At 34.6% G+C, this 24,425-nt stretch overlaps 3 protein-coding genes across 4 annotated transcripts; all 3 read left to right on the forward strand.

Moving 5' to 3' along the window:
* The first annotated feature begins 472 nt into the window (after positions 1-472).
* LOC131938920 (transmembrane protein 272-like) lies at positions 473-6,083 on the forward strand. Of its 2 annotated transcripts, none has more exons than XM_059297153.1 (7): positions 473-933; positions 2,411-2,494; positions 3,524-3,617; positions 3,887-3,991; positions 4,107-4,166; positions 4,489-4,662; positions 5,786-6,083. In XM_059297153.1, exons 2-7 carry the CDS (start codon positions 2,414-2,416, stop codon positions 5,956-5,958), a joined length of 687 nt encoding a protein of 228 aa, XP_059153136.1. In that variant the 5' UTR covers positions 473-933; positions 2,411-2,413; the 3' UTR covers positions 5,959-6,083. The 2 variants fall into 2 exon arrangements, with proteins under 2 accessions (XP_059153136.1, XP_059153135.1); XM_059297152.1 differs by lacking the exon at positions 473-933 and adding an exon at positions 941-1,163.
* Positions 6,084-7,540: 1,457 nt separating this feature from the next.
* On the forward strand, positions 7,541-12,878 carry LOC131938924 (transmembrane protein 272-like). Its single transcript, XM_059297158.1, has 7 exons — positions 7,541-7,638; positions 8,670-8,756; positions 9,343-9,406; positions 10,156-10,233; positions 10,854-10,919; positions 11,189-11,374; positions 12,546-12,878. Exons 2-7 carry the CDS (start codon positions 8,712-8,714, stop codon positions 12,734-12,736), a joined length of 630 nt encoding a protein of 209 aa, XP_059153141.1. The 5' UTR covers positions 7,541-7,638; positions 8,670-8,711; the 3' UTR covers positions 12,737-12,878.
* Positions 12,879-15,098: 2,220 nt separating this feature from the next.
* LOC131938904 (ras-like GTP-binding protein Rho1) lies at positions 15,099-24,266 on the forward strand. Its single transcript, XM_059297129.1, has 5 exons — positions 15,099-15,250; positions 20,297-20,363; positions 20,495-20,664; positions 21,373-21,470; positions 22,033-24,266. Exons 2-5 carry the CDS (start codon positions 20,333-20,335, stop codon positions 22,334-22,336), a joined length of 603 nt encoding a protein of 200 aa, XP_059153112.1. The 5' UTR covers positions 15,099-15,250; positions 20,297-20,332; the 3' UTR covers positions 22,337-24,266.
* Positions 24,267-24,425: the final 159 nt, after the last annotated feature.

The following is a 24,425-nucleotide window of genomic DNA, read 5'->3' on the forward strand; positions in this document are numbered from 1 at the left end:
CCGGGCGCCGACCATAGGGGGTGCCAAATTTGGTTGGAAAAAAATTAAAATCTCATTTTAGCTGCAGTTTTGCATGGGGGCGCCCAATTGAAAGTTCGTCCCCGGGCGCCTGGAAGGGTCGCTACGCCTCCGGTGACAGCAGGTATGATAACTCAGAGTTTTGATCCTCATTCCTAACATTGAGGCATAGGATGTAGCCTAGTTGCAATATTGGCAGTCTTTGTGCTTAAAGATGTGTGTAATTTTAATAAGTTGAACAATGAACTATTATACAAGTCAGACTCTCTCATTGAATTTGTATTAAGAAAATTTTGTTTGTCCCGCGATTAGAGTGGAGTCATTGTGACGCTGCTGAATATCCTAGTGAAAGCTGTTCCTTTATTTTTATGTTTATGTGATGTGTAACTTCGGTGTTTCCCTGCGCACCTGCGGGACACAGCGCACCAAACAACACCAGCCGTGTTTTAACCGCACATTCGCGAAACAAAAAAGATTTTGTTTACTTAAGTTTACTACTAAGGTCGTGAATAACTTTCTTTTAATCTAACACGATTACTGGATCTAGAGCTTGTAAATTAACTCATTCGACCATAGCCGAAACCCACACGAACATCCGGACCTATTCTGTAAAGATTCCTTTTTAGTATTTACGCATGCAAGCAGATTCAAGTCAAAGAAAACACGCAGATCTAGATTCTAGATCTATAAATAAATAAATATCTCTTTCTTAAAATTAAGAATTCAAATATTATATTATAAAACAAATATTGTTATTTACGTGTGATTCTGTAAGTTGATTCTAAATGTAAAAATTGAATTCGAGGTCATCTGTTTCTTTAAAAATGTGTTATAAGCTCTGGAATTCGCCATCAGATTTTTAACTTCCAAAGTCAAGTTTACATCAGAAATTGGTAGACTCATTCACCTCCTAAGGTAGTAACGTTAAACTCTCCAAGTCAAGTTTATCTCAGGGATTGGTGGAATCATTCACCCCCTAAGACTTTTGTTCGGGTACCGAACTCTGGACATTGCATCCACCATGAAGTTCATACTTTTTATTGATTAGCAATATTCTTATCTCTGAGAGTTTTGAAGCGGACATGAAGTGGATACATCTCCTTGGGCGCAATTAGTATAATTTAATCACTTTCATAACCCAGCAGGTGATTATAATTTAGTTTTTTTCCAAAGCAGAGGCTTTATAAGACATGTTTCTTGAAAACCTTTTTTTTTTGTTCTTTTTATAGTATAAAATGTGGGGATTATTTTTATGAAGTTACTTTCATTTCCGGGGGAGCAGAATAAATAGAGTTCTGTTTCAGTTAGGTAGTCAAAGTGGTGCTTTACTCTTTTTCCGGTTTCTAAAATATAGATGACTTGAGCACCCTTTTATTTAAGGTGAACAGAATTCTATACAGAGTTAGGCCGATAAGATCTTATTAACTTGATTCTATCAACTTTTGTGTGATTTCCGGTGATCAGAATTAGTACTTTATGGTATTTCCGATATCTCAGACCGATCTGTTTCAAATTGACATAAAATGTGAATTAATTGGATGTTTGATTAATCTTTTTAAAAATTAATCAATGTTTTCTTTATAAAGAATTTTGAATACGTTGTTTACCTTTTCGACTAAATTCTAACCTTTTTTAAAAATGTAAGTATTTAAAAATAATAATAAACACCATTGCACGCGAAATTTTAGGGGAGATCACTCCCGCTTTATTTAATAAGCTGAAAGGAGCGTATTAAAAAAAAAGTTTTACTCAAGGCTTTTTTTTTAAATTATTTTGGTTGTTAATAATGTTCTATTTCCACTATTTAAAGTTGCCAAAAGTGAAACACTCCATGCTATATTTGAAGATTACAAATACACGGTGTAGATTTTTGTGATGCAGATATCATTAGCACCTCATTAGGGGTCATCCATAAATGACGTCACGTTTTTTTTTGACGATTTTTACCTCCCCCCCCCTTCCCCTCCGTCACACGTCGTCACAAAAAGCCAGACCCCCCCCCCTAAAATGACGTCACACCTCAACCTACAACCCCCCTCAAAATTGCAGTTGAATTTTTTTTTTAAACATCGATATTTGTTTTCCTAAAATCTTGTCTAAACTATTACAATTTATTAAAACAGTTATCTAAAACGCGAAATAACGTCTAAAATTCGTTTTCTAACATTGCTTTTTTATAATGCAAAAGTGTGACGTCGCAACATCTGAACCCCCCCCCCCCACTCCCCCTCATCACACATCGTCACAAAATTACGGGCCCCCCCTCCCCCTACGAGTGTGACGTCATTTATGGATGACCCCTTACAGCCTTGTAATCCTGCCAGAGCTTAAGGTTAGATATTTTAAATGTGTGTATTGAATACTAAATGTAGGCAACTTAAATAATCCACAGGTGATGAATAGCCAAATAACAGTCACAACAAATGAGGTATTTGTTGACTCTAACCAGGTGGTCGTAAACACGTGCATAAACACAGTGAGTAACCAGGCACCTATATATGTATATATATATATATATATATATATATATATATATATATATATATATATATATATATATATATATATATATATATATATTTATATGTGTGTGTGAGAGAGAGAGAGAGAGAGAGAGAGTGTGTGTGCGTATTTATGTATGTGCGATTGTGTGTGAGGGTATGCGTGTGTCTATTAAAAACTTTTTTTTTAAATAGTAAAAAAAAAAACTAGCGTACCCGTCCCACTGTAATAGTAAGGTAGAACGCACCTTGGAGACTGCCGATGTATCAGGGCGCCGTGGGGCGCTCTCGGGAGCTACCGATTACACTAACGCAGGTGCGCCGGGTGCGTCCCCTGTTTCCGCTAACTCATCTATTGTAGGGTGTTCTTTAAAACTAATGTAGGTGCTATAGTGATCACACGGGTGCTCAGTTCATCCGAAACCCGGGTCGCCGGTGGACGCGTCAGGTTCGATATTATTTTATCCAAAGTGTATGGCTCTCTTTTAAATGAATTTAGGCGCTATAGCAGAGGCGTAGCGATGATGGGGGGGGGGGGGGGGCAGGGGGGTGGACATATATCCCCGGGCGCCGACCTTAGGGGGCGCCAAAATGGGTTGGAAAAAGTAATTGAAAGTTTGAGGGGGGTGCAAATCGAAAGTTTGAGGGGGTGCAAATCGAAAGTTTGAGAAGGGGGGGGGGTGCAAATCGAAAGTTTGTCCCCGGGCGCCGGGAAGGGTCGCTACGCCTCTGCGCTATAGTGCTCATGGGGGAGCCCGTGGAGCGTTAAATCGCATCCCGCCATGACGCGGGAGGACGCGCCTTATTCGATTTAGTAAACAATTATATTAGCCATTTTATCCATAATGTATCGCACTCTTTAAAACGGACGTATGCACCATAGTTCTTACATATTATGTGCATTAAATGCTGATTCATTTCCTCGTTATTATCATTTCTACTTTAAATTTGCCTCCACATGTAGAAATGTTTATTATATGTCTAATTTCTAATGTATGGTTCAGGAAAATACAAACGTTAACACCCAACCGCCACCAGCAAATGTTCAGATAACAATGTCTAGTGATGGTACCAGTTTCCAACAACATAATGGAAGAGGTAATTTATAAATGTTTTACAATAATAATATATCAAACTTACAATGGAGCACCCTTCAACACTAATAATTAAGAACGAAGAAGAAGAAAAAGACAATGGAGCACACGTATGTACGGTGTTTGAAACCATCTAGCTTATCCTGATAATATGACTAGTAGTGCTTGAATTTCATCACCATGGAGAGTAAGAAGCGACAGTTAACAATAAAGAATTAAATACTATTATCCATCAAAATATCAGTGTTTATGCTCACATTTGTTTCAATGCAGGAGCAACTCAAGTTTCTAACTATGTAAGGATCAACGTCGCCAGGCAAGAATCACAAAACACGCTCACTTTCTTGCAAGCTGTGTTTGTTATCATACTATCTTCAGGTGAGATGTTGTCCAAAACAAGCTGTACAGTAAAACTATAGGGAATTATTGATTTGTATACTATTAAGAAATGTTATGTTTTGCGACGTTTTAAAAGGATGTACTTTTTTTACAGTTTGTTGCAGCATTTTTATTGGACTTTACCTGAGTGTTCCTATTTCCATGCTTGTCATTGGTGAGCAATTACAATTTTTAAAAATATGTTGATGTATTATTTAGTTCTTGGCTGAGTATTCCTATTTCCATTATTGTCATTGGTAAGCAATTGCAATTTAAAAAATGTTGAAATAGTAACAGAAGAGTCCTGGGTTAAAAAGTAATATGCTTTTTAAAAAAGTAAAAGTTTATTTTACTGAAAAGTGAAGAAAACGTGAAAAAAAACATTCTCTAAATTTCTCTAAACGTGGTGATCTTATACATGTTTTAAAAACCAAAGGATTATTCTTAAGAATTTTTTTTGCAAAAATTGTCTCCATAATTACCTCTAATGCCACCAGGTGCTCTGTACAAAGATGATTGTCCGATAGAGCCCATGATCCCCACGTACCTACTCCTGGCAGGAAGCATTGGTTTTGTCACCTCCTTGATCAGCTTGGTCCAAGGAGAGGGTAAACGAATGTCCACCGTGGAGGTGCTTCTCCACCTGATTCAGTTTTTTTGGTTCATAACAGGTGAGTCACTAGGAACATTTCAATCTCATTTCTACTTAGATAAGAGGAGAACGTGAATGATGTTCAAGGCGACTTATATAAGCGAAGGAAACGAAATCCGCCTATTGGAAACGAATTCTGCCATAGAAATGGTTAAGGGAAGGAACTCTGTCCCATTCTACCTAAATATGGGGAAGAAAAGGAATTCTTTCAAGTACTGATTAAATTTTGGTTAGGGAAAGAATTTCGCTCCGTGCATCGTATATATATATATATATATATATATATAGGGGAAAAAAGGAAATCTGTCCAGTGAATTAATTTTTTCTATATACAAATTATAAATTGTAGTCAATACTAGCAAAAATCTATAAACTGTGAAGTTAAGCCACATTTTGAAAGGATATACAACTAATATACTTCCGATATATAAAAAATAATATATACTAAAGGAATTGTGTTGTATAAAATATATCATGAAACAACACCTATTACTTATCAAACCTATTTTCTTTTAACACAAAATAAAGTCGTCGTCTTAGTTAACCTATCCCGTATACAACTTTTTTCCAAAAACATAGCTTCGCCTGCTCTGATTCTAAATTGTGGAAAACTATATCTGAAAATATATTCAAAACTAAGCTAAAACAATAATTATTTACTGACCTCCTGACTGACTCATTGCAACATTTCTCATTCATCTATTATATTCTCATTCTATCTCATTTTGTGTTATAACTATTTAATATTATTTCCTAATTCCAATTCTTTAATGCTATGTCACTGCTATGTCTTTACTACTCAATTACCTTTTTTTAATGCTGTTATTACGTTGTTTTCTTTTTGTTTTGTTTTTTAACGGCTAATGTGAAAAAAAGACCTCCGTATCTAACGTTGTTAACGTTGTTGAATAAAATGAATTGAATAAATTGATACAAAGTATTACAATAACTAATTATATTTTCGTTTCGAAACACTTTCAGTGAGTATTTTTGTGTACCGTGTTTTACAACGGCCAATGTGAATCAAGGCCACCGTGCCTAGTGTTGTTACCGTTATTGAATAAATTGAATTGAATAAATTGAAACTAATTGAAACTAATTATTACAATAATTAATTATTTTTTCGTTTTGAAACATTTCAGGGAGTATTTTCGTGTACCGTGTTTATGACGATGTTACCTATGATTCTGCGAACTCCAAGGAATATTGCCACAAGGTCTTGTACTTGTTCGCCTTTTGGCACACCACCTGTAGTTATATGGTCTTAGGACTGTGTTGCTTGTGCGGGTGTGCAGCATGCCTGTCTGAACTTTGAACTTCTCAAAAATATGTAAAAAAAAATGGTGATACAAATTATATTAAGTTATACTAATTCAGATATCCAGAATCTTCAAATTTTACTTTTCTAAAAAAAAATTAACACAAGCTTGTCATCTAATCTTTGATACTAAATAAAATTATATGCATTGAATTTGTGAACTAGTTTTTTTTTTCTTTAATTGCTATTTATAAATTTTATAAACTTGAATTTTTTTTTAAATGTTTCTACATATTAAATGCATTTTTTCTTACCTTTAAAGTTATTTCTTGATAAGAGTATTTTGAAATTTAATATTAGATTATGAAATCAAGTAAAATTTCACGAAAAGCTTAGGATTTGATAGCTTTCACACACACAGAGAGAGAGAGAGCGAGAGAGAGACACTTTCAAACACAGACAAAATTGCAAAACTGGTTTTTCATACTCACGAAAATGTAAAGAGAAGAGATTTGTCAAAATTATTTGTCAAAACTCGAATTTAGATCATTTTTGCTCGATTATAATAGGCTTGAAAAGTCTAAGCAATTACATTTTTTTTTTAAATATTTTTAAAAATATGGCAAGCGATAAAATTATAGTTTCTTTTTAAAAACTTAAAGCTGTTTGGGAACCACCGATTACACTCATTTTCATATTTTTGTATTGAATATAAGCCGTTGAAGAGCCGTTTACAATTATTTTATCAAATCATATATTTAAAAACAAAACCACCCTCAAACTCTTATTGAAGTTATCCGGAATGGCCAGAGAGAGTAAAACAATGAAAGTCAGAACAATTGTTTTCCTTGATAAAATACACAATAGTGGTCAATGGAGTATAGCGTAGTATTGTTTTTGTATTAAAAATATAACAACGCCATGACTCTACTAATCCAAATCAAAAATAAAAGTGTTTGCTAAAATACTATAAGGTCGTCCATAAATGACGTCACGCTCATAGGGGGGAAGGGGGGTCCGTAATTTTGCAACGGTGTGTGATGAGGGGGAAGGGGGGGGGGTATAAAAAAAGCAATGTTAGAAAACTAATTTTAGACGTTATTTTGCGCTTTAGAAAACTGTTTTAATAAATTGTAATAACAATTGATTAAAATACTCTATTTTGACAGAGTTCAGACAAGATTTAGGAAAAATATAGTTGTTTAAAAAAAAAATCAACTGCAATTTTGAGGGGGGTTGTAGGCTGAGGTGTGACGTCATTTTAGGGGGGGGGGGTCTGGCTTTTTGTGATGACGTGTGACGGAGGGGAGGGGGGAGGTAAAAATCGTCAAAAAAGCGTGACGTCATTTATGGATGACCCCTATATTATATTACTTGTATAAAACTAGTATGTATTAGTTTGAATATTTCTAGCCTTAATTAAATCAGAAGTCATTTTGTACTTATTACACAAATGTTATAATAAATTCATTTTTGATTGGAAAATATGCTTTCTGGCAACAGACATTTGGAACCAGCTTTTCAAGCCTATACTTCGTCACCGGCCCCCGTTTTGTGGTGTGCAACATCGGTGTTTTTCAGCGCACCTCCATGACACATGCTGTCATGCACCCATAAGCACCAGCCATGTTTTGAACACAAAATCGCGAAACAACAAAGATGATGTTTACTACTACGATCGTGAATGAATGTTTTTAAAATCGGAAACTGCCTCTATTGCTTGTAATGCTAACTGAAGTAAATTTACCTCTGACGATTTGCATAAGGACTAATTCTGTCAAATTTCCCATTTGCATGCAATCAAGTAGATTGTGGTTAAGGAAACAAGTAGCTCTAGAAATCTAGAATCTTTAAATAGTTAAATATTCTCTCTGTTAAATTTAATTTATGTGTGATTATATGTCATATGTCGTGTGTTTTAACTTACTGTTAATAATGGAAGTAAAAATAAAAACTTAAAGTACCAAATGCTTTAACCGAAGCAGTTGTGTAGGCAGGCATTGCTCATGGGGAGGGGGGGGGGATATTTTTCTAAATAAATACACACACACGTATAGCCTATATAGGCCTGCTTGTGACTTGGCTTCCCAAATTTGACCCTATTTTTATTATGTTGAGTTTTTGTTTGCCGAGTTTTTATTTGTGCTGTTGAGTACATATTTTGAAGCCAGCTTTTTCTCACGGGTGTTTGCTTGTAAAGAGGCGCCTCAACTCGGGGAATACATAATAATGGTCGTATAAAGGGCTGTAGGGCATTGTTGAGGAGGGGTGGAATCAAAGGAAGCAGGAATAGGGGAGGGGGAGTTTGGCAGTGTTTCTTTTTTTCAGGCATCTCTTCGGGGGAGATGGCGGTTCAAGAGGGTATGAATAAGCAAGTGTAAATGCATGGTCATACATGTGACATTGTTCATGATGTTTTATTTCCTCATAGTGGCCCAAAGTGCACCGTGCCACACACTATCAAAAGCCTGACTGAAGTTTACAAATACATGGTGTAGATTTTACTAGTGCTGCAATTAGTGTTATTTGCAAAGGGGCATAAGATTTGTTCAGGTGGATTATGTCCCTGTCTAATATTTTAAGATTGCATTGCGTTTATTACTAAATGTAGGTGTTTGTTTTGTGGGTTTTTTTTTTGGTTAATTTTTTTTTAATGTTTTAAGACTCACAGCAGATCAAATAAATGCGGGGTTATGATTTCAAATAGTATCACATTTTTTTTAGTAGTTTTGAAGTAATATTTTAACTGACGTTTCTTTCAAACATAGGAAAACTTTCAAGGTGCGTCTCTAAAAAAATAAGCACAGACGATGAGCGCTACAAGTCAACAAATTGAGATGTCACCCGGTACCAAGGTGATCATCAGCTCAACCGGTAGACAAGTTATTGTCAAAACACCCTGAAATGCAGTTATCACACAAACACACAAACACAAACTTACACACACACACACACACACACTATATATATATATATATATATATATATATATATATATATATATATATATATATATATATATATATATATGTATATATATATATATAAAATTCCCACCAATGGTAGAACGTTCTATATTTATATAAAATTTATATTACTAGGTCTATAATGCTTTAACTATAACAAAAAAATTTGATAAACAATTTGTATTAAAATGCAACTTGTCCACGAAGTCTATGTGCATTGATTCCTTTATATATAAACATAATTGTACAAAAGATATTTTACTATTTGGTCAACTCGAGAGAAAAAAACTTAATTGTAATTAACAAAAGTTAGGAGTTTAATGTGAGCAAATAATTTTATTAAGTAAATGATTGTCTGCAAAATATTTAGCTGTGTTATTGCTCTCACGCCCAATTTTAATTTTTTGTTGTTGTTACATAAAAAATGGATGTACTATAATTAACATTATTTTTATTTTCTAATTATCTTTTTTAGCAAACTGCAAACCCCGGATCCGAACCACACCAGCCAGATGTTGAGATACAAAATGTTACCACGGGTAAGGGTCTCCGACGTAATGATTATACGAGTATTTCCAATACGTATAACATTAATAATGTATCACTTTAATAATGAGATTACATCTATAATGTAGGCCCTGCCCCGTGTTTCTATCTGTCATCTCTCCTGCAGTGTTTCCTCCAGACTTTTTGACTTTTTTCTCCGGGGTGGTAGGTGCACTTGATATTTTCCGAGTGCGGACAACATTTTCCGGGGGTGGGGGGGGGGGGACACTGGGGGAGGGGCAGTCGAAGAGATGCCTGGAAGAAACTCTGCTCTCCTGGAGCCCCCTCCCTCGCTCATACACAAAATAAATGTATATATAATTGAAAAAATATATAATTCTATATTTATATATAATTATTTATTTATTTATTTATATATAATTAATAAATAATATATATTTATACAGACAATATATACTTTACCAACGTAGTCTGCAGTCTGAAGTTCTAAGTGCCCGTACCTCGGAATTTTCAATTGCCAGCCCCCCCCCCCCCCCCCTCTCCGCCACCCACTCCTCATCTCCCCCAATCCCCCCCCCCCCTTTTTTTAGTCTAAAAGAAACCAAGAATGTCATGTGTATCATTAAAATCATTACGCTTATTCCTATACAATATCCTGTGACTAAAAGAACGAATGTTATCCCAATGTATGTTTACAAACGACTGTTTATTACGAAGGATTAGAAACTTTTACACAGCAAAATATCGGTTTTTTATAATCACATTTCTTTCCATGTTGAAGATCCTCCAGTATATGAAACCCTATGTGAAAGAATAATTTGTTTGCTAGAAGGATCAATAATTAGTTTTATTTCTGCAGGTATGTGGCTTTATGATATTTATCTATATATATATATATATATATATATATATATATATATATATATATATATATATATATATATATATATATATAATTCTCTTCTTAGAGACGCTAGAAAACAAGCTGTAAGCGCGCTCCCTACCACCCCACCCCTACATGGTCTGGTGAGCTTTGGTTCACGCTAAATGTTTACAATCATAGAGCCGGGTTTAGTGACGGCTATTAGGGGCAGATAATTTAGTTTGAAACGATTTTAAACTTAATGGAGGTAACTAAGAGGAGGCTGCTTTCACGGGAGGATGGGGTGTAGGGTAGGGGTTGGGGGAAAGGAGGGTGGGGGTAGGGGTTGGGGGAAAGGAGGGTGGGGGTAGTACCGTTCTTAACGACCTACTGATAGTGTTTTAAAGCAAATATTTTCAGTCGCAGCATTGGTACTGTCAAATTCACAAATTATGAATTACTGAAAAGTAGAAAATACAACAACTAAATAGCGGCATATGATATGCCGCGGGTCGGCTCGAAGGGAATAATTTATCTGTGAACAGTTTAGAAATACTTACAGAATTGTCAAATGTAGGCTAGTTTCAATTTTTTTTAAATAGTACAACTTTTTACAGTTTGTTGCACTGTGAGTCTCGGGATTTTCATGTTGCTTCCTATTTCACTGCTTGTTATAGCTATTGGTAAGCGATTGCAATAAAAACATGTTTATATATTTTGTTCGGTTTTTTTTTTTTTTTTTGTTGCCAGAAAGGTACTGGGAAAAATAATTAAAATTAGTATAAATTAAGTTATGGTTTATTATATTAAAAGAGAAGCTGAAGGAAAAAAATTCTTACTGCAATACTAATAAGTCGTAATGTTTTTTTTTTTAATGTTTTCAAAACCGAAAGATTATTCTTTAAATTTTTTTGTAAAAAAATGTTGACATATTTATTTCTAATGCATTCAGGTGTTAAATACATGGATCAGTGTCCGATAGAGCCTGCCATTCCCAAATACTTAATCGCAGCAGGAAGCTTAGACTCTGCTGGCGTCCTGATCAACTTAATCCTGAGATTAGCGAAAGTAGATAAGATGAGGGCCGACAAGGTGCAGAAACGTGTCAATGTAGTGGGGATGTTTTCCTGTATTGCAGGTAGGTCAGTTGGTGGAGTTGTATCACATGGTGGGTCAGTTGGTGGAGTTGTATAACATGGTGGGTCAGTTGGTGGAGTTGTATAACATGGTGGGTCAGTTGGTGGAGTTGTATCACATGGTGGGTCAGTTGGTGGAGTTGTATCACATTTTAGTTAGATACAGGTGTGTCATTTTGGAAGAAATGGAATTCTGCTCTCCTCTCTGCTACATAGAGAAGAGGAAAATTGAATTCTGCCCAGCGCAACCTAGGTAGGGGGAAAATGGAATTCTGCTCAGTGCTTCCTAGATAGGGAAGGAATGGAATTCTGCCCAGCGCTACCTACATTGGAAAAGGAAAGTAATTCTGACAAGTGCTTCTTAGATATAAGAGTGGAAAAGATTCTTTCCCAATGCTACTTAGATAAGGGGTAGAAAAAAACAAGTTAATAAAAAGTCTAGTGGCAATTTAAGCGCAATTTCCTTATGTTATCCATAACAATTTTTAATTTTTTGTAAATATCATCCTAAAAATATAAACTCCTACACGATGCTCAGTTTAAATCATCCTAGGCCTATACGATGCTCAGTTTAAATGTTCTTAATTCATTTTTTGTGACCGAACGAAAGGATATTTTTGAAAACTTTCTTCGGCAATAGTGTTCTAAATAATGGCAGGAATCGATTGGTAAATGTTTCAAGTCGCTAAGTGGTCTGGTTACCGAGATATGGACCAAAAACTGCATTTGTTCGAGGTTTTTTGGCTTTTCCGGGAAATCCAGGAAGGAATTCCGGGAATTGTTTTTGGCCTATGTTCATCCTCGGAACTTGCTTAACATATTTGCTTTTGGAACTAGTCCTCGATATTGCTTCGTTGAGGAGGAGATACGACTTAAAGGCTGCGGACACACATTCATCCAGAAATGACGAGTTAATAATCGCAATCCCAGTATGGAAATTGCGCTAAAAATTCTGCCCAATGTTACCCAGATAGGGGAAAGCAAGGAAATTAGTCTATTCTGATATGGGAGGCGTAAGGAATTCGGCTGATTACAATCATCTTTTTTTTTTGTTTACATATTTTTAAATGTTAAGTCCACACTAAGTACAAGAAATAAAGCTAAGCCACTGTTGAAATAACACCAATAACTATTACAAGGCTTAAGTTCATTTTTTTTTAAAATTTCTTTCAGGCGGAGTGTTTGTCTACAAAATTTACCGTGACGTCAGCTACGATCCCACACACCCTAACAAATATTGCAACGAGGCTGTGTTTTTGTTTGCGTTTTGGTACACGGTTTCTGTTTATGCGATTCTGGGGCTAAGTTTATTGTTTGGATGTGCATTGTGCATGTTCGCGTGTGCGTTTTCAATTGCTCAATAAGTTATTTTTAAACTTGTCAAAAACCTGGTGTGTGGGGAGGGGGGGGGATGAGGTTAAGATAAGATTATATTAGATAAACGTATTTAGATATCCATCATTTTAAAAGCACTTAAATGTAACTAGCAATTTGTATCATTCAAATTTTTCAAAAAGTTTGTCATCTATACTTTAATACTAATTAAAATTATATAAAACTAACTTGAAGTCTAGGTTGTTTTTTTTTTTTTTATTTGAAAGTTTATTATTTAATGCACATTTTTTTTAAAATAGATGAATTTTAAAAAAAAAACATCTTTCAACATATCAAATGCTTTTTTATTTACCTCTTTAATTTTCGTTTTTTCCTTGAGAATGGTATTTTGACATTTTATATTTAGACCTTTAAGGGACGCGATTGAGAAAATCGATAAAATCCTTTTGAACTCTGCTTTAAAAAGTTCATCAGGACGCCAGATATTTTCTACCAAGTAGCCTATTATCTTTTATCAACTGTTAGAACCCCCTTTTTATAAAATTGCCTTTATCATAAAATTTGCGTAAGAAAAAGGTAAAGGTCTTGATGAATTATGGAAATATCATGGTGTAATGTACTTTGAAAAGCAATAGTAGCCCACCATCCTAATATATAATTCCCCATGTGCGCACTTCTCTCTCTCTGTCCGCAAAATATTTTCGCCGGACATCACGTCAGAAACGGCAGCGATATATGGAGAACTTTATACGGACTTTTGTTGAAAATAATATGTTAGATGTTTTAAACGTATAACCACAATTTTATTTAAAGAAGAAAAATAAAAAATAAAGGCGTATTCGAATGTAGAGAAACAGTATTATTTATGCAACCGGAAAAGCATTAATAGATGTGAAAAAGAACGCATAAAACTGTGACGTCACTATTGCTTATACATTAACTAATGACGTCATCTGCCGTGTTTAGAATAAAAAGAAATGAACTATTTCATTCAAACTTGATTTAGATCTAGAGATCTACGTACACTATGAAATGTATACAATACAATTTTTCCGGCCTAAACTCATAAAATTTATTTTATTTATTTGGATTCTAGATCTAGATATTCTAGATTCATCTATTCAAATAATACATTTCTATACTAAAGTATTTCAGGCCTTAATTACTTTATTGAAATCTTTGTTTATCTATGCAATTTGCTAATCTCTATAATATATAAAGCAAAAGTTGTCGGGTGCCCGATAGGGCACTTCCCGGCGCCGCAGGCGCTTCAAATTTGGCAGGATCTTGCCTTGGGGCGACAGAACACGGGGGCCGGTTGGCCGAAAAGTCTACGATGATGGGGTCAAAACTGACCTCGACTGACCGGCGCCTTATATGAGCTATAAATCGAAAAAAAATGTCCACGGAGGAACCTCTTCATAACTCCTGAGGTCGTAGACCGACCCTCGGGCGAATTAATTAAGCATTCAAATTCTCAATGTTTTCGAAAGCGAAGCTGGGCAGCATGCCTAGTCTATAATATTAGGATTTCCAGTCTACTATTTTGCTTTGTACAAAATAGTAGGGCACCACCTTCAAGTTGTATGTGCACCAGTGGCGTAGGCAGGGGGGGGCTAGGGGGGGGGGTCATAACCCCCCCCCTCATAGACCCCTCGGTATATAAATAAAAAGTATGAGGGGGGTGCAAATCGAAAGTTTGAGGGGGGGGGGTGCAAATCGAAAGTTTGAGGGCGGGGGTGCAAATCGAAAGTTTGAGGGGGGGGGGTGCAAATCGAAAGTTTGAGGGGGGGTGCAAATCGAAAGTTTGAGGGGGGGGGTGCAAATCGAAAGTTTGAGGGGGGGGGTGCAAATCGAAAGTTTGAGGGGGGTGCAAATCGAAAGTTTGTCCCCGGGTAAAAATTGGAACACCCCCCCCCCTTGAGACGATCCTGGCTACGCCACTGATGTGCACGATCCCATGCAGCTGACGCTAATAAATGATCATTAGGCGTATCAATTAATAAGTTTATAACTTGATTTTTTTTAAATTTTAATGTGTTTACTGATTTATTTATTTTTTATTAATGTTATCTTTTTTATTATTAGGCTATAAATTTACTGTTGTGTATGTGTCCAGTTATGACGTTAACTCAAAACCCAATGATGTGGATTATGTTACATACAGCCTAAAAACAAAAGGCTTTACTAATTTTTTATTGCTATCCAACGTGATCTAGATTCTATATTTTAAGTTTAATGTCTTTAACTAGGGTGTCGAGTTCAAATTCAAGTCCTTTTATTTCAAATTCACGTTATTTCAGATTTTAAGATTAGCTCTAGACTCTAGGCCTAATTTTACCATAAAAGGTGGATGCAAAACATGCCCGGATGAAGATCTGCCCTAGAAGTATTTTTATGACCTAATTTCATTAAATGTCGTGTTGACCGCGTAAGGTATTCGTTAGGTTGCCAGTGTGTGTGAGGACTACTTAAACAACACAACAATTTCAATGACGTGAATCACGGAAGTGGACCTAGACTCTAGATCTAGTCGAAATAATGTAAAATTTGTAACATCTCATGTATTGACATGTATTTTTTTAAATATACTAAAATCTAGAGTCCAGACTAGATTAGATCTAGATCTAGAATAATCTAGATCTAGATCTAGAAATCTTTAACATAGAGAGTCTAGATCTAGATCTAGATCTAGAAAATCTAGATCTAGATCTAGATCTAATCTAGTCTGGACTCTAGATTCTAGTAATCTAGATCTAGAATCTAGAATCTAGATCTAGATCTAGCTAGAATCTAGTAGCTAGAGTCTGCTAGAGAGTGTCATGTCATATTGATTGAATATTGACATTGATATTTAAATATTAAATATTGTCATAGACTAGGCCTATTATTATTAATTTACTATTAAATTACTAAATTATTAAAATACTATACTAGTCTATATATATATAAGAGTAGGTCTATCTAATTTTAGTTTAGCAATCTAGAATCAAGATCTTATCTAAATAATACTAGACTAGGTCTAGGTCTAGAGATCTAAATAGTTAGTAAATAGTAAATAAATATCAATTAGGCCTATCTAGTAATTTTCTAAACATCTAGACCAGGGGTCTCCAAACTTTTCAGCCCGAGGGCCGCATTATCAAAAATCAGTTCGGGGGCCAGAGTTTTTTTCCAGGCATCTCTTCGGGTGGTAGAGCCCCCCCCCCCCCCCCCCGCCCCGAAGAATGGCTACCTCCCCTTCCCCACCCCCCACGAAATATAATGTATATAGAAATATATACAAATTTCAAGTGTCGTCGTCCACCCCCTTCCCCGGAGAAAAAAGTCTGAAAAAAACACTCTTGTGGGCCGACAACACACTCCAGGTCCAAGTCTGCTCTAACATTGTTCTTCACGTATTTCATTCTTGAAAATGTTTGTTCACACAGGTATGTTGTTGCAAAATTTGAAAGGTACTTTGATGCAAAAAGTTTTAGGAAAGTCTTCCTTGGTCAAAAACGTTTAAAAAACCCATCCTTCCTTCTTTGAACTAGTCTCTAAGGAGGTCATTTGCTTGCAATTCAATGATCTCCAACTGCAGTTCATCTGGGCATCTGGCCACATTTGCTTAAAATGGGTTTTGAAACAGTCTCACTTCTTCTGCCTTTGAATCCAAGTAAGAAAACTGCTACTAAAACTGCAGCTTGAGGTTTTTGATGATCTCATATGCAAATGACCTGGTTGACAGCTGTTGCTTTAGCTATGAAGACTTTGCACTGCTGAAAGTGCGTCCAGTTGTTGGCTTGTACTTGTTCCGAAAACATTACAATTTTGGATCAGAAGACTTTTAGGTGGGTCTATAGAACAGAAACTAGATTTCCCCCTTTTGTAGTTTTAGGTTCAGAAAATTTAAATGACATTATGTTTGCTGCAGAGGCCAATTTCTATACTTTTCATCAGACATTAATGGCAACGGCTTGCTTTATTTTCCAGAAAGTCACCTATTTCCTTTCCTTACTTAAATACCCTGCTCAGAACTTTCTCACAACTTAGTCATCTTACTGGTAAATCTTGCGATTCTGTGTTTGTATCTTTCAACATGTCTCTGAACTATATATGGTTGAGCCGATGTGACAATGTGACCTTATTAAATTCACCATCTTCAACACAGGATTCACTACACTGCGTATGTCCACTTATTAAGCAAACAAAGCTTGCTGTTAAATAAATAATACAGTGCAGTAACATTGGTTGTAGAATGTTTTTCTCATTACACATCTGCTTAACTTGTCCAACCAAGCCTTTCTTTATGCCACTTTCCTCCATCAATAGTCAGGTAACTGAGGTTAGTCCAGTCCAAGTTATAATCAGCAATTTTTTTTAACTCATTGAATATATCCTCTCCGGTAACAGTGCCATAATATTATGTAGGGAAGCCAGCTCTTGTGTTATGTTCATGTCTTCATCCACACCCCTAATAAACACAAGCAGTTGAGAGGGGGAACCGCTGTCCAACGGCTCATCCATTGCAATTAAAAAATTGCAAAACTTGCTTGCATTTTTTTTGCTATTTGAGTCACAATGTTTTCACCAATTTCTGCAACACGGTAGGCAACGGTAGGTGCACCCAAAGCTATATTTTAAAATTGTTATGAATTTTCTGGGCAACGTTCCTCAGCCACCTCCAACAAACATTTTTTTTTCCGTGGACAAAAAGGTCTCTGCGGGCCGGATAAAAGGACCTCGCGGGCCGCATCCGGCCCGCAGGCCGTAGTTTGGAGACCCCTGATCTAGACAATGAGTAGACAACAATCTGATCTAGATCTAGAGATCTTCGGCTGTCAGTTTGCTGTGTTTTGGCAGTTTAGCATAGCTGTTGACTGTTGTCTACATCACTAGATCTAGAATTCTAGATCCTAACCTAACTATTAGTATTAACTTACTAAACTACTAGAAAGTAGGGGGGTTATAACCCCACCCATGGACCCCAACCCCTATATATTTGAGTATACTATTATATATAGTCATGTGTAGCCTATATATTATAGTTTATTATAGTCATATATTGACATATAAAGATATATATATATAGCCTACCGGTAGTCATATATATATATAATATATATGTATATATATATATTTGTGATTATATATAGGATTATATACATATGGAAACATTTTTGAACCTCTCCCATGACCAATTCCTGGCTACGCCACTGTATCAGTCTATCTAGTTAGTAGCCTAATTTTTAAATTTTAGGCAACAGAAAGGCCTAACTAAAATTAAAAATTACTAGCCTAACTGGCCTAACTAATCAAATTATTACTGACTAGTAAACTAGTAGTAGACACTAAGAGTGACTAATAGACCAAAGCAAGAACAGTCTCAAAGGTATTCGAGAGGCCCATTAAAAATTTTTTTTAAATCACGCACAGTGTAATTAAAATTAATATGGTTACAAATTCGTGAATGTTTAGTTATTTCAGATTTTAAAAAAGAGGGGATGTATTTGACGTTTTAGTATTTTCGGTTGGCCCTAATTAAAAACAATTTTAAAAAAAAGAAAAAAAAACAATTTGGTTTTCATGTGTTAATGGCAACATAAACAATGACATCCTGCTATTCAATAGGCTAGCATCAATTTTATTATACAAAATGAAAAAATTGGCAGAAGTAGTTCATATGGTTTAAAATAGCATTATGTTATTTTAAAACTATCTGCAAAGTTCTGTAACTATGATCACAGAGTTCCTGTACAGCCAGTCAATGTTTGTCTTATGAAAGTGAAACATCAGGTTATAACTTCAGCTTGAGGAAAATAAATAGAAATGTAACCCTAAACTCAAAAAATTATTTTCAAGTTCTCTGGATTTGCAACTTTATAACATTGATTCTAAAAATACTGAATTTCTGAATTTGTTTTTAGGTTTAAGTTTGTAATTTTTATTATTTTTAAAACCGTTATGAAGTCTAAATATTTAAAAAAAAATGAATTTTTATCCATGTCAACAATATGATGGAATGATTCTCGTCAACTCTGTGGCCTCCATTAGTAGGCCTATTATTACTAATACTAATAACCATTAATTATTAAATTGAGAGGTGGAGATGTGTGATTGCAGCCCTTTGTTCCCCAGGCTACAAAGTCAAGTAGTAGTAATAGTATGAAGTAGTAAAATATATAAAAATGAAAACTATTTTTAAAAAACACATAGCCGGTAAGCAAACATAAGTCCTAAAAATAATAAGAAATCTAAGCACCTGAACCAGATGTGTTCCCCTTTTAGCCCACATTAGAATAATCTCGGGAAGATCAAGCTAGTTAAAATGTTGTCAACAAAAATAATAGTTTTTTAATTAATATTAATAATATTTAATTTATTTAAGACTGTATAAGCATATTTTCATACAGCTTTTAAAACTTTTTTTCCCTTCCCTGTTCATTTGAGGTTTCTCATCACTCACTAAAAATTGAACAATAGAAATGCATAAATCCTTGATACAGTGTTGATTATTTTTAGAATATTGAGTTGTGTTCTTAGTAAAGTTCCTCTTTAGACCTAGAGATCCATTGGGCAGATGAAGTAGAGTTCATGTTTCTTGACCTCAGAAAGCGAAGAGGTGTTGTCAACACTATACCCAACGGCCTTTACTTTCCCTAACATAAGTCAAGTACTATAAAACATGGGTGGACTCTGGGACGACCTCCAGTCACAAGTTTGAACACCAGACCTTCAGGGTAACAGCCAAACACTCTACTTTTTTACCACGCTGTGTTCTGTTGTACTTAACTGTATGGTATCATGTTTTGAAAAGGTGGGTTAGTGTATGGTTCAAACAAGGGAGGAGGGGCTGGAAAGATGAGATGTAGGTGTCAGACAGGAAGGGGGATACCAGGCTGTGATGAGGTCTGATGAAGACATGATTGGAGGGTGAGGCAGATGGTGGGGGAGGGGCACGATTTGAAATATCCTTCCTAATGACTTTATTTCAGAAAAATACAGCAAGGTTTTTAAGAAATAAATTGGGTTGCTATTCAATTATTTACCTATTGATTAGGTCTGTTCAAAATATTAAAATTACTGTTAGGCCAATTTTCCTTGACTGTTGTTAACTCTCTCCTTTTCCCCTCCCCAACACACTTCCTCTTCTCTGCATCTATTTATGGTTTTCCCTACCGTTATTTTTGGTTGGGGTCAAGTCTAAGATTAAAACCCTATTTAGTTGGACTAGCATTGCAGTTTAAATTAACTTAAAAATTCATCCTGCTAGAGAAAATAGACGTAGCATTATTTGAAATAGTCTAATGACACTCAGGTTTTTGGATAGAAGTGATGAACAATAAAAAGCTGTTTAGCTGTAGGGTCTCAGTTGAAAATGAGTTTTTAAAAGATTCATTTGTAAGATGGTCCTGCAACTTACAGTAAATTTTGGACCTTTACATGGAGCCGTGTAGTTTGGGCTGTGTTTACCTCAGTAAGACGTAGCTATGGTAGATAGGAAACCTCACTCCGGCTACTCCACAAGGGAATGTTAGTATATTTATTGTGTAATTTAAACTGCTAATTGTATACATGTTTATTTTATTATTTTATTCTTTCGTCAGACATTTCACTATAGAGAAACAAAAGATTATTTTGCTATGGGAGGCTGCACATCCAAAGATGATTCAGGTTGTATTTTCTTTTAGTAATTGTTATAGCAGGTGATTGTATTTTATTAACAAAACATTTTCTTTATCAAATGTATGGATATTTACATTTATTCTAATGATGTATCAATGTATTGATGTCTACATTTGCAGAAGAAGAAATCTCCAGAAAGATTGCAGTGGTTGGAGACAGTGGAGTAGGGAAGACTTGCCTTATTCAAAGGTTCATGACAAATGATTTTGATGAAGACACACCCCAAGAGTATATAGCATCTGCTCTTAAAGTTGAAGAAAAAGAAATAGAACTTAAAGGAAAGAAAAAGGTACACATTTTTGTTTTAATTTAAAATGTCTTGATTTTTTTTTCCTACACTTTTTTGTTTCCATTTGAAGTATCTAGATTCAGTTGGCTGATTCTAGCTGGAAGAAGATGCACATGAGCATAGTGTAAAATTATCTGATTTTTCTTGTGAACTAAATGTTCATTCTTTAGGCATATGTGTTGTCTTGATGGGACAGGGATTAACACAATAAATACTTAAATACTAGATTAAATTGGCTATTAAAATAGATTTTCTTGTTTATTTTTTTACTTAAATGTTAATTTATAGAATAGAACTATTTACTAGATACACTATAACTATACTATGAACCCTCAACCCCTGACGTCCACTCGAAGCAAAACTGCTCAACCACACGGTAAAGAGCGTTTTGATCCCATTGAGCAGCTATGATAAGATAAGTTGAGCCCATTGTGCACCTATTTAAAGTCATTGAGTTTTGCATCTTCTGCCAGCGAGATTAGAGGTGGGGGGGGGGGGGGGGGGGAGACTTCTTCAGACTAGTCACTTTCGTACCTGCACTTTTTTGTTTTAATTTGAAGTATCTAGAATTTTCTTTTACCTGCATTTTATGTTTTAATTTGAAGTATCTAGAATTTTCTGTTACCTACTGTTTCACAGTCAATGTTACTAATTGCACACATTCCTATAATATTTTTCATGTGTTACTCATTTAACCATTCCTTCTAGGTTCGTCTTTTTATTTACGATACTGGTGGACAAGACACTTTCAAGCATTTAAGAAAAATAAACTACTTGAAATCAGATGCAGCCATTGTTTGCTTCAGGTATAGATTTCAATTGTATTTGTTTGCACTGAGCCAGTCATTTATGGATAATAAAATTCTCCTTAGCATTTCATCTTTAACCGTTGTGTAATAAACAAACAGCTAGTAATTTAAGGTACAGAGCAAACATCTAATTCTCAAATGGTTACCTGAGAAAGTGCTGCTGCTGCAGCATTTGTTTGTTCATTATTAATGTAAAATAAGTATTGTAATTTCTAAAAATAACTGGACTTTAAATTTTTTACATTTTATTTTGTTTTGCTTGCTGAATTAATTAACAGAGTCTACTTCAGAGATTAATGACCCTGTAGCAGTAAAGTTTATTTATTTATATGAATGGAATACAGTGAAATAGTGTCCAGATATTCCTTAATCAATACCTTGCCTTAAACAATGCTTTCAACTGTCTAGACAATTAAAAACATAGTTCAACTTAATAAAGTTTTTCCAGTAAATTTAATATATATATATATATAAAAAAAAAATAATAAGATATTTACAGTTCATTTTTTTCTTCTCTTTTTTTGTATTTAATTTGTATTATTTACTTTTTATATTTAAGTGTTGACAACCATAAGAGCTTTGAAAATGTCAAGAATTACTGGGTGGCTGAAATGCAGAAAGCTTGCCCAGGGATCCCATTGCTGCTCGTGGGAAACAAAAAAGACATTCGCAATGAAGCCAGGTCCATTGAGAACTTTGTGAGAGAAGGTGAAGGTCAGAACATGGCCAAAAAGAACAAGATGTTCTCTTACCTGGAGTGTTCAGCCAAGGAGGGGGAAGGGGTGAAAGAGGTGTTTGTGGCCATTGCACAGGAGGCAGCCAAAAGAAAGAAAACAAGAAAAGTTGCGGACTCTGAGTCTTAAGTACATATTTGTAATTTTTTTTTACTGTACATATCTGTTGCTGTTTGACATTCCTTAATATAGCAAAAAAAATATTTACAACAAAGCAATTCTTTTGAAACATGTAAAAATGATATGTATCTATTTTCTAATTTAAAATATTTTTTAAAAATAACTTTTAATTTTTTTTTAAACTTAACTCAAAATTTATTTTATATTTTTCTGAATAAAACCTTGGGATTTACTGTCTTAAATTAAATGTACATAATTTAACATAGAAAACTTCCACAAATATGCTGTGGTTTTAAAGCTGAACTGAAAAATTGTTGGATGTCAAAAAAAAAATGTATCTTCTCTTTGGTTTGGATTTTGCAATGTATAATAAATATAATTATATCTAAAATCTTTGATACATTTTACAACTCACAATACACCTTAAAACATTGATTTACAAAATATATAGTTTTTGTTGCACCATTGTAATTCCAAATTTATATACATTGTTTAATTGCTTCCATTTAATTTTTCTTTTCATGTGAAATCATTTTTTAATACTACTAATAGAAAGTTTTATAAAATTTGTCCAATTTTTTTCATTTTCTTTTTTGAAAATTCAATTAGTTGTTTCTTCTTATATATCTAGTTACACATTCTCTACAAGTGGTTGAAATGGATTATACGTAAACCAGAATGTTGTCACTAATCTAACATTGTTTTAGTTATTGCACATTTTTGCTTAGGAATTTTAGAGGAAGAAAAAGAGTTTTTAAAATGTTTTTTTCTTCTTAGAATTTTTTATAAACATAGTATTGTTGTAATTACTTGTTTTTACTAATGGAATAGAAAAAAAATGGTATGTTTTCCTTCTCTGTTTAGTATTCTTATCTTTCACTAAATTTTACTCTTGATGTTTGCATAAATTAATTGACTCTATTCTGAATCTATATATGGATGTTTTTATAACATTATTACATTTTACTTGCCTTGATGAACTGTGAACTCTCCCCTTTATTCTATTTTTTTCATTGCAGGGTGTGTATATTTTTGTGTACATGTTTGTGTAAAACATGTAATTTTATACTATGATATTATTCAGCCCACCTCTTGACCTTTGAACTGAATGAGAGTTCTAGCCTAGAACAGCTGTATGTTCACAATGTGGAATGAATGATATTCTTAAAACAGCCTTCTGATCTTGTTGTGAACCAAATCCTGTTTCATTTTGTAACAGGCATGAAGGCGTCTGCATGTATTTCAAAGCGCCATCTATACTGAAAAGATATCACTTTTGGTATGAGGGGTGAGGATATGAGCAATCTAGTATTCAACAACACTAGTCAATTATAAACTGTTCAGTTTCTATAACAGGGCCTCCTCCGAGTCCTGGAAATTTATATACACTTTGGTGAAGGATCTATCTCTTATGTTTTATTGTCCATCAATTAACACTTTAATTGCTACTTTAGAGTGGCTTTGTTGTTGTTGTTTTGTGTAAAATAAATAAGCTGACTAAGCAAATTCTTTTGCTGCAATTGTAAAAAAAATATTCCTGTAAACTATAATTGTATAAATTGTAATTCTCAAAATGCTTTTCCTGGTGTCATATTGAACTCATAAATTTCTTTATTAATTACAAATGTTATAAAATACTAAAACTTGATGATGTTTGTTAAAATTTAAACATGGTTATTGTTAAGGTAAATTGCTACGGTTTTGAACCTACACCATACAACTGCTGTTTTTTTTGTGTCTTATCTTCTGGTTGTACTTGATTGTCTTTCACTTCTGTGTGTAAAGTAGAATGCATAATACATTTGAGAACTCCCCTGCTCTTTGTAAAAAAATATTTTTATATATTATTTTCTATGTCAACAAAAGAAGACATCCAATGTCACTTTCACAAGTGTTTGAGTTTTAACTTCCTTTCACCGTTCCTTAAGGAGTTTTTTCTCTTGGGGGGGGGGGGGGGGGGGGGGGCTGCACTTAAATTTCTCAAGAGGGAGGACACTGAGTCATGATCTAATTTAAATGTATATCATGTTTTTCTCTACTTTGTCTGGGGAGGGTGTGGGGGGTAGATGACTGAAAGAAACTCAAACTTTGCTGCCCC

The sequence above is a fragment of the Physella acuta genome, unplaced genomic scaffold (assembly GCF_028476545.2).
Source record: "Physella acuta isolate Inbredline_101_S28 unplaced genomic scaffold, ASM2847654v3 ptg000259l, whole genome shotgun sequence".
NCBI classification, from domain to species: Eukaryota; Metazoa; Mollusca; class Gastropoda; family Physidae; genus Physella; species Physella acuta.

What these genes read in the sequence shown, in the direction of transcription:
- LOC131938904 (XM_059297129.1), top strand. Translation starts at nt 20,333, where the DNA reads ATGGGAGGCTGCACATCCAAAGATGATTCAG. An exon ending in AACTTAAAGGAAAGAAAAAG is followed by an intron (nt 20,665 to 21,372) that starts GTACACATTTTT and finishes CATTCCTTCTAG; the next exon opens with GTTCGTCTTTTTATTTACGA. An exon ending in GCAGCCATTGTTTGCTTCAG is followed by an intron (nt 21,471 to 22,032) that starts GTATAGATTTCA and finishes TTTATATTTAAG; the next exon opens with TGTTGACAACCATAAGAGCT.
- LOC131938924 (XM_059297158.1), top strand. Translation starts at nt 8,712, where the DNA reads ATGAGCGCTACAAGTCAACAAATTGAGATGTCACCCGGTACCAAG. An exon ending in AGATGTCACCCGGTACCAAG is followed by an intron (nt 8,757 to 9,342) that starts GTGATCATCAGC and finishes TATCTTTTTTAG; the next exon opens with CAAACTGCAAACCCCGGATC. An exon ending in GATGTTTTCCTGTATTGCAG is followed by an intron (nt 11,375 to 12,545) that starts GTAGGTCAGTTG and finishes AATTTCTTTCAG; the next exon opens with GCGGAGTGTTTGTCTACAAA.
- LOC131938920 (XM_059297153.1), top strand. Translation starts at nt 2,414, where the DNA reads ATGAATAGCCAAATAACAGTCACAACAAATGAGGTATTTGTTGACTCT. An exon ending in CCAACAACATAATGGAAGAG is followed by an intron (nt 3,618 to 3,886) that starts GTAATTTATAAA and finishes GTTTCAATGCAG; the next exon opens with GAGCAACTCAAGTTTCTAAC. An exon ending in GTTTTTTTGGTTCATAACAG is followed by an intron (nt 4,663 to 5,785) that starts GTGAGTCACTAG and finishes GAAACATTTCAG; the next exon opens with GGAGTATTTTCGTGTACCGT.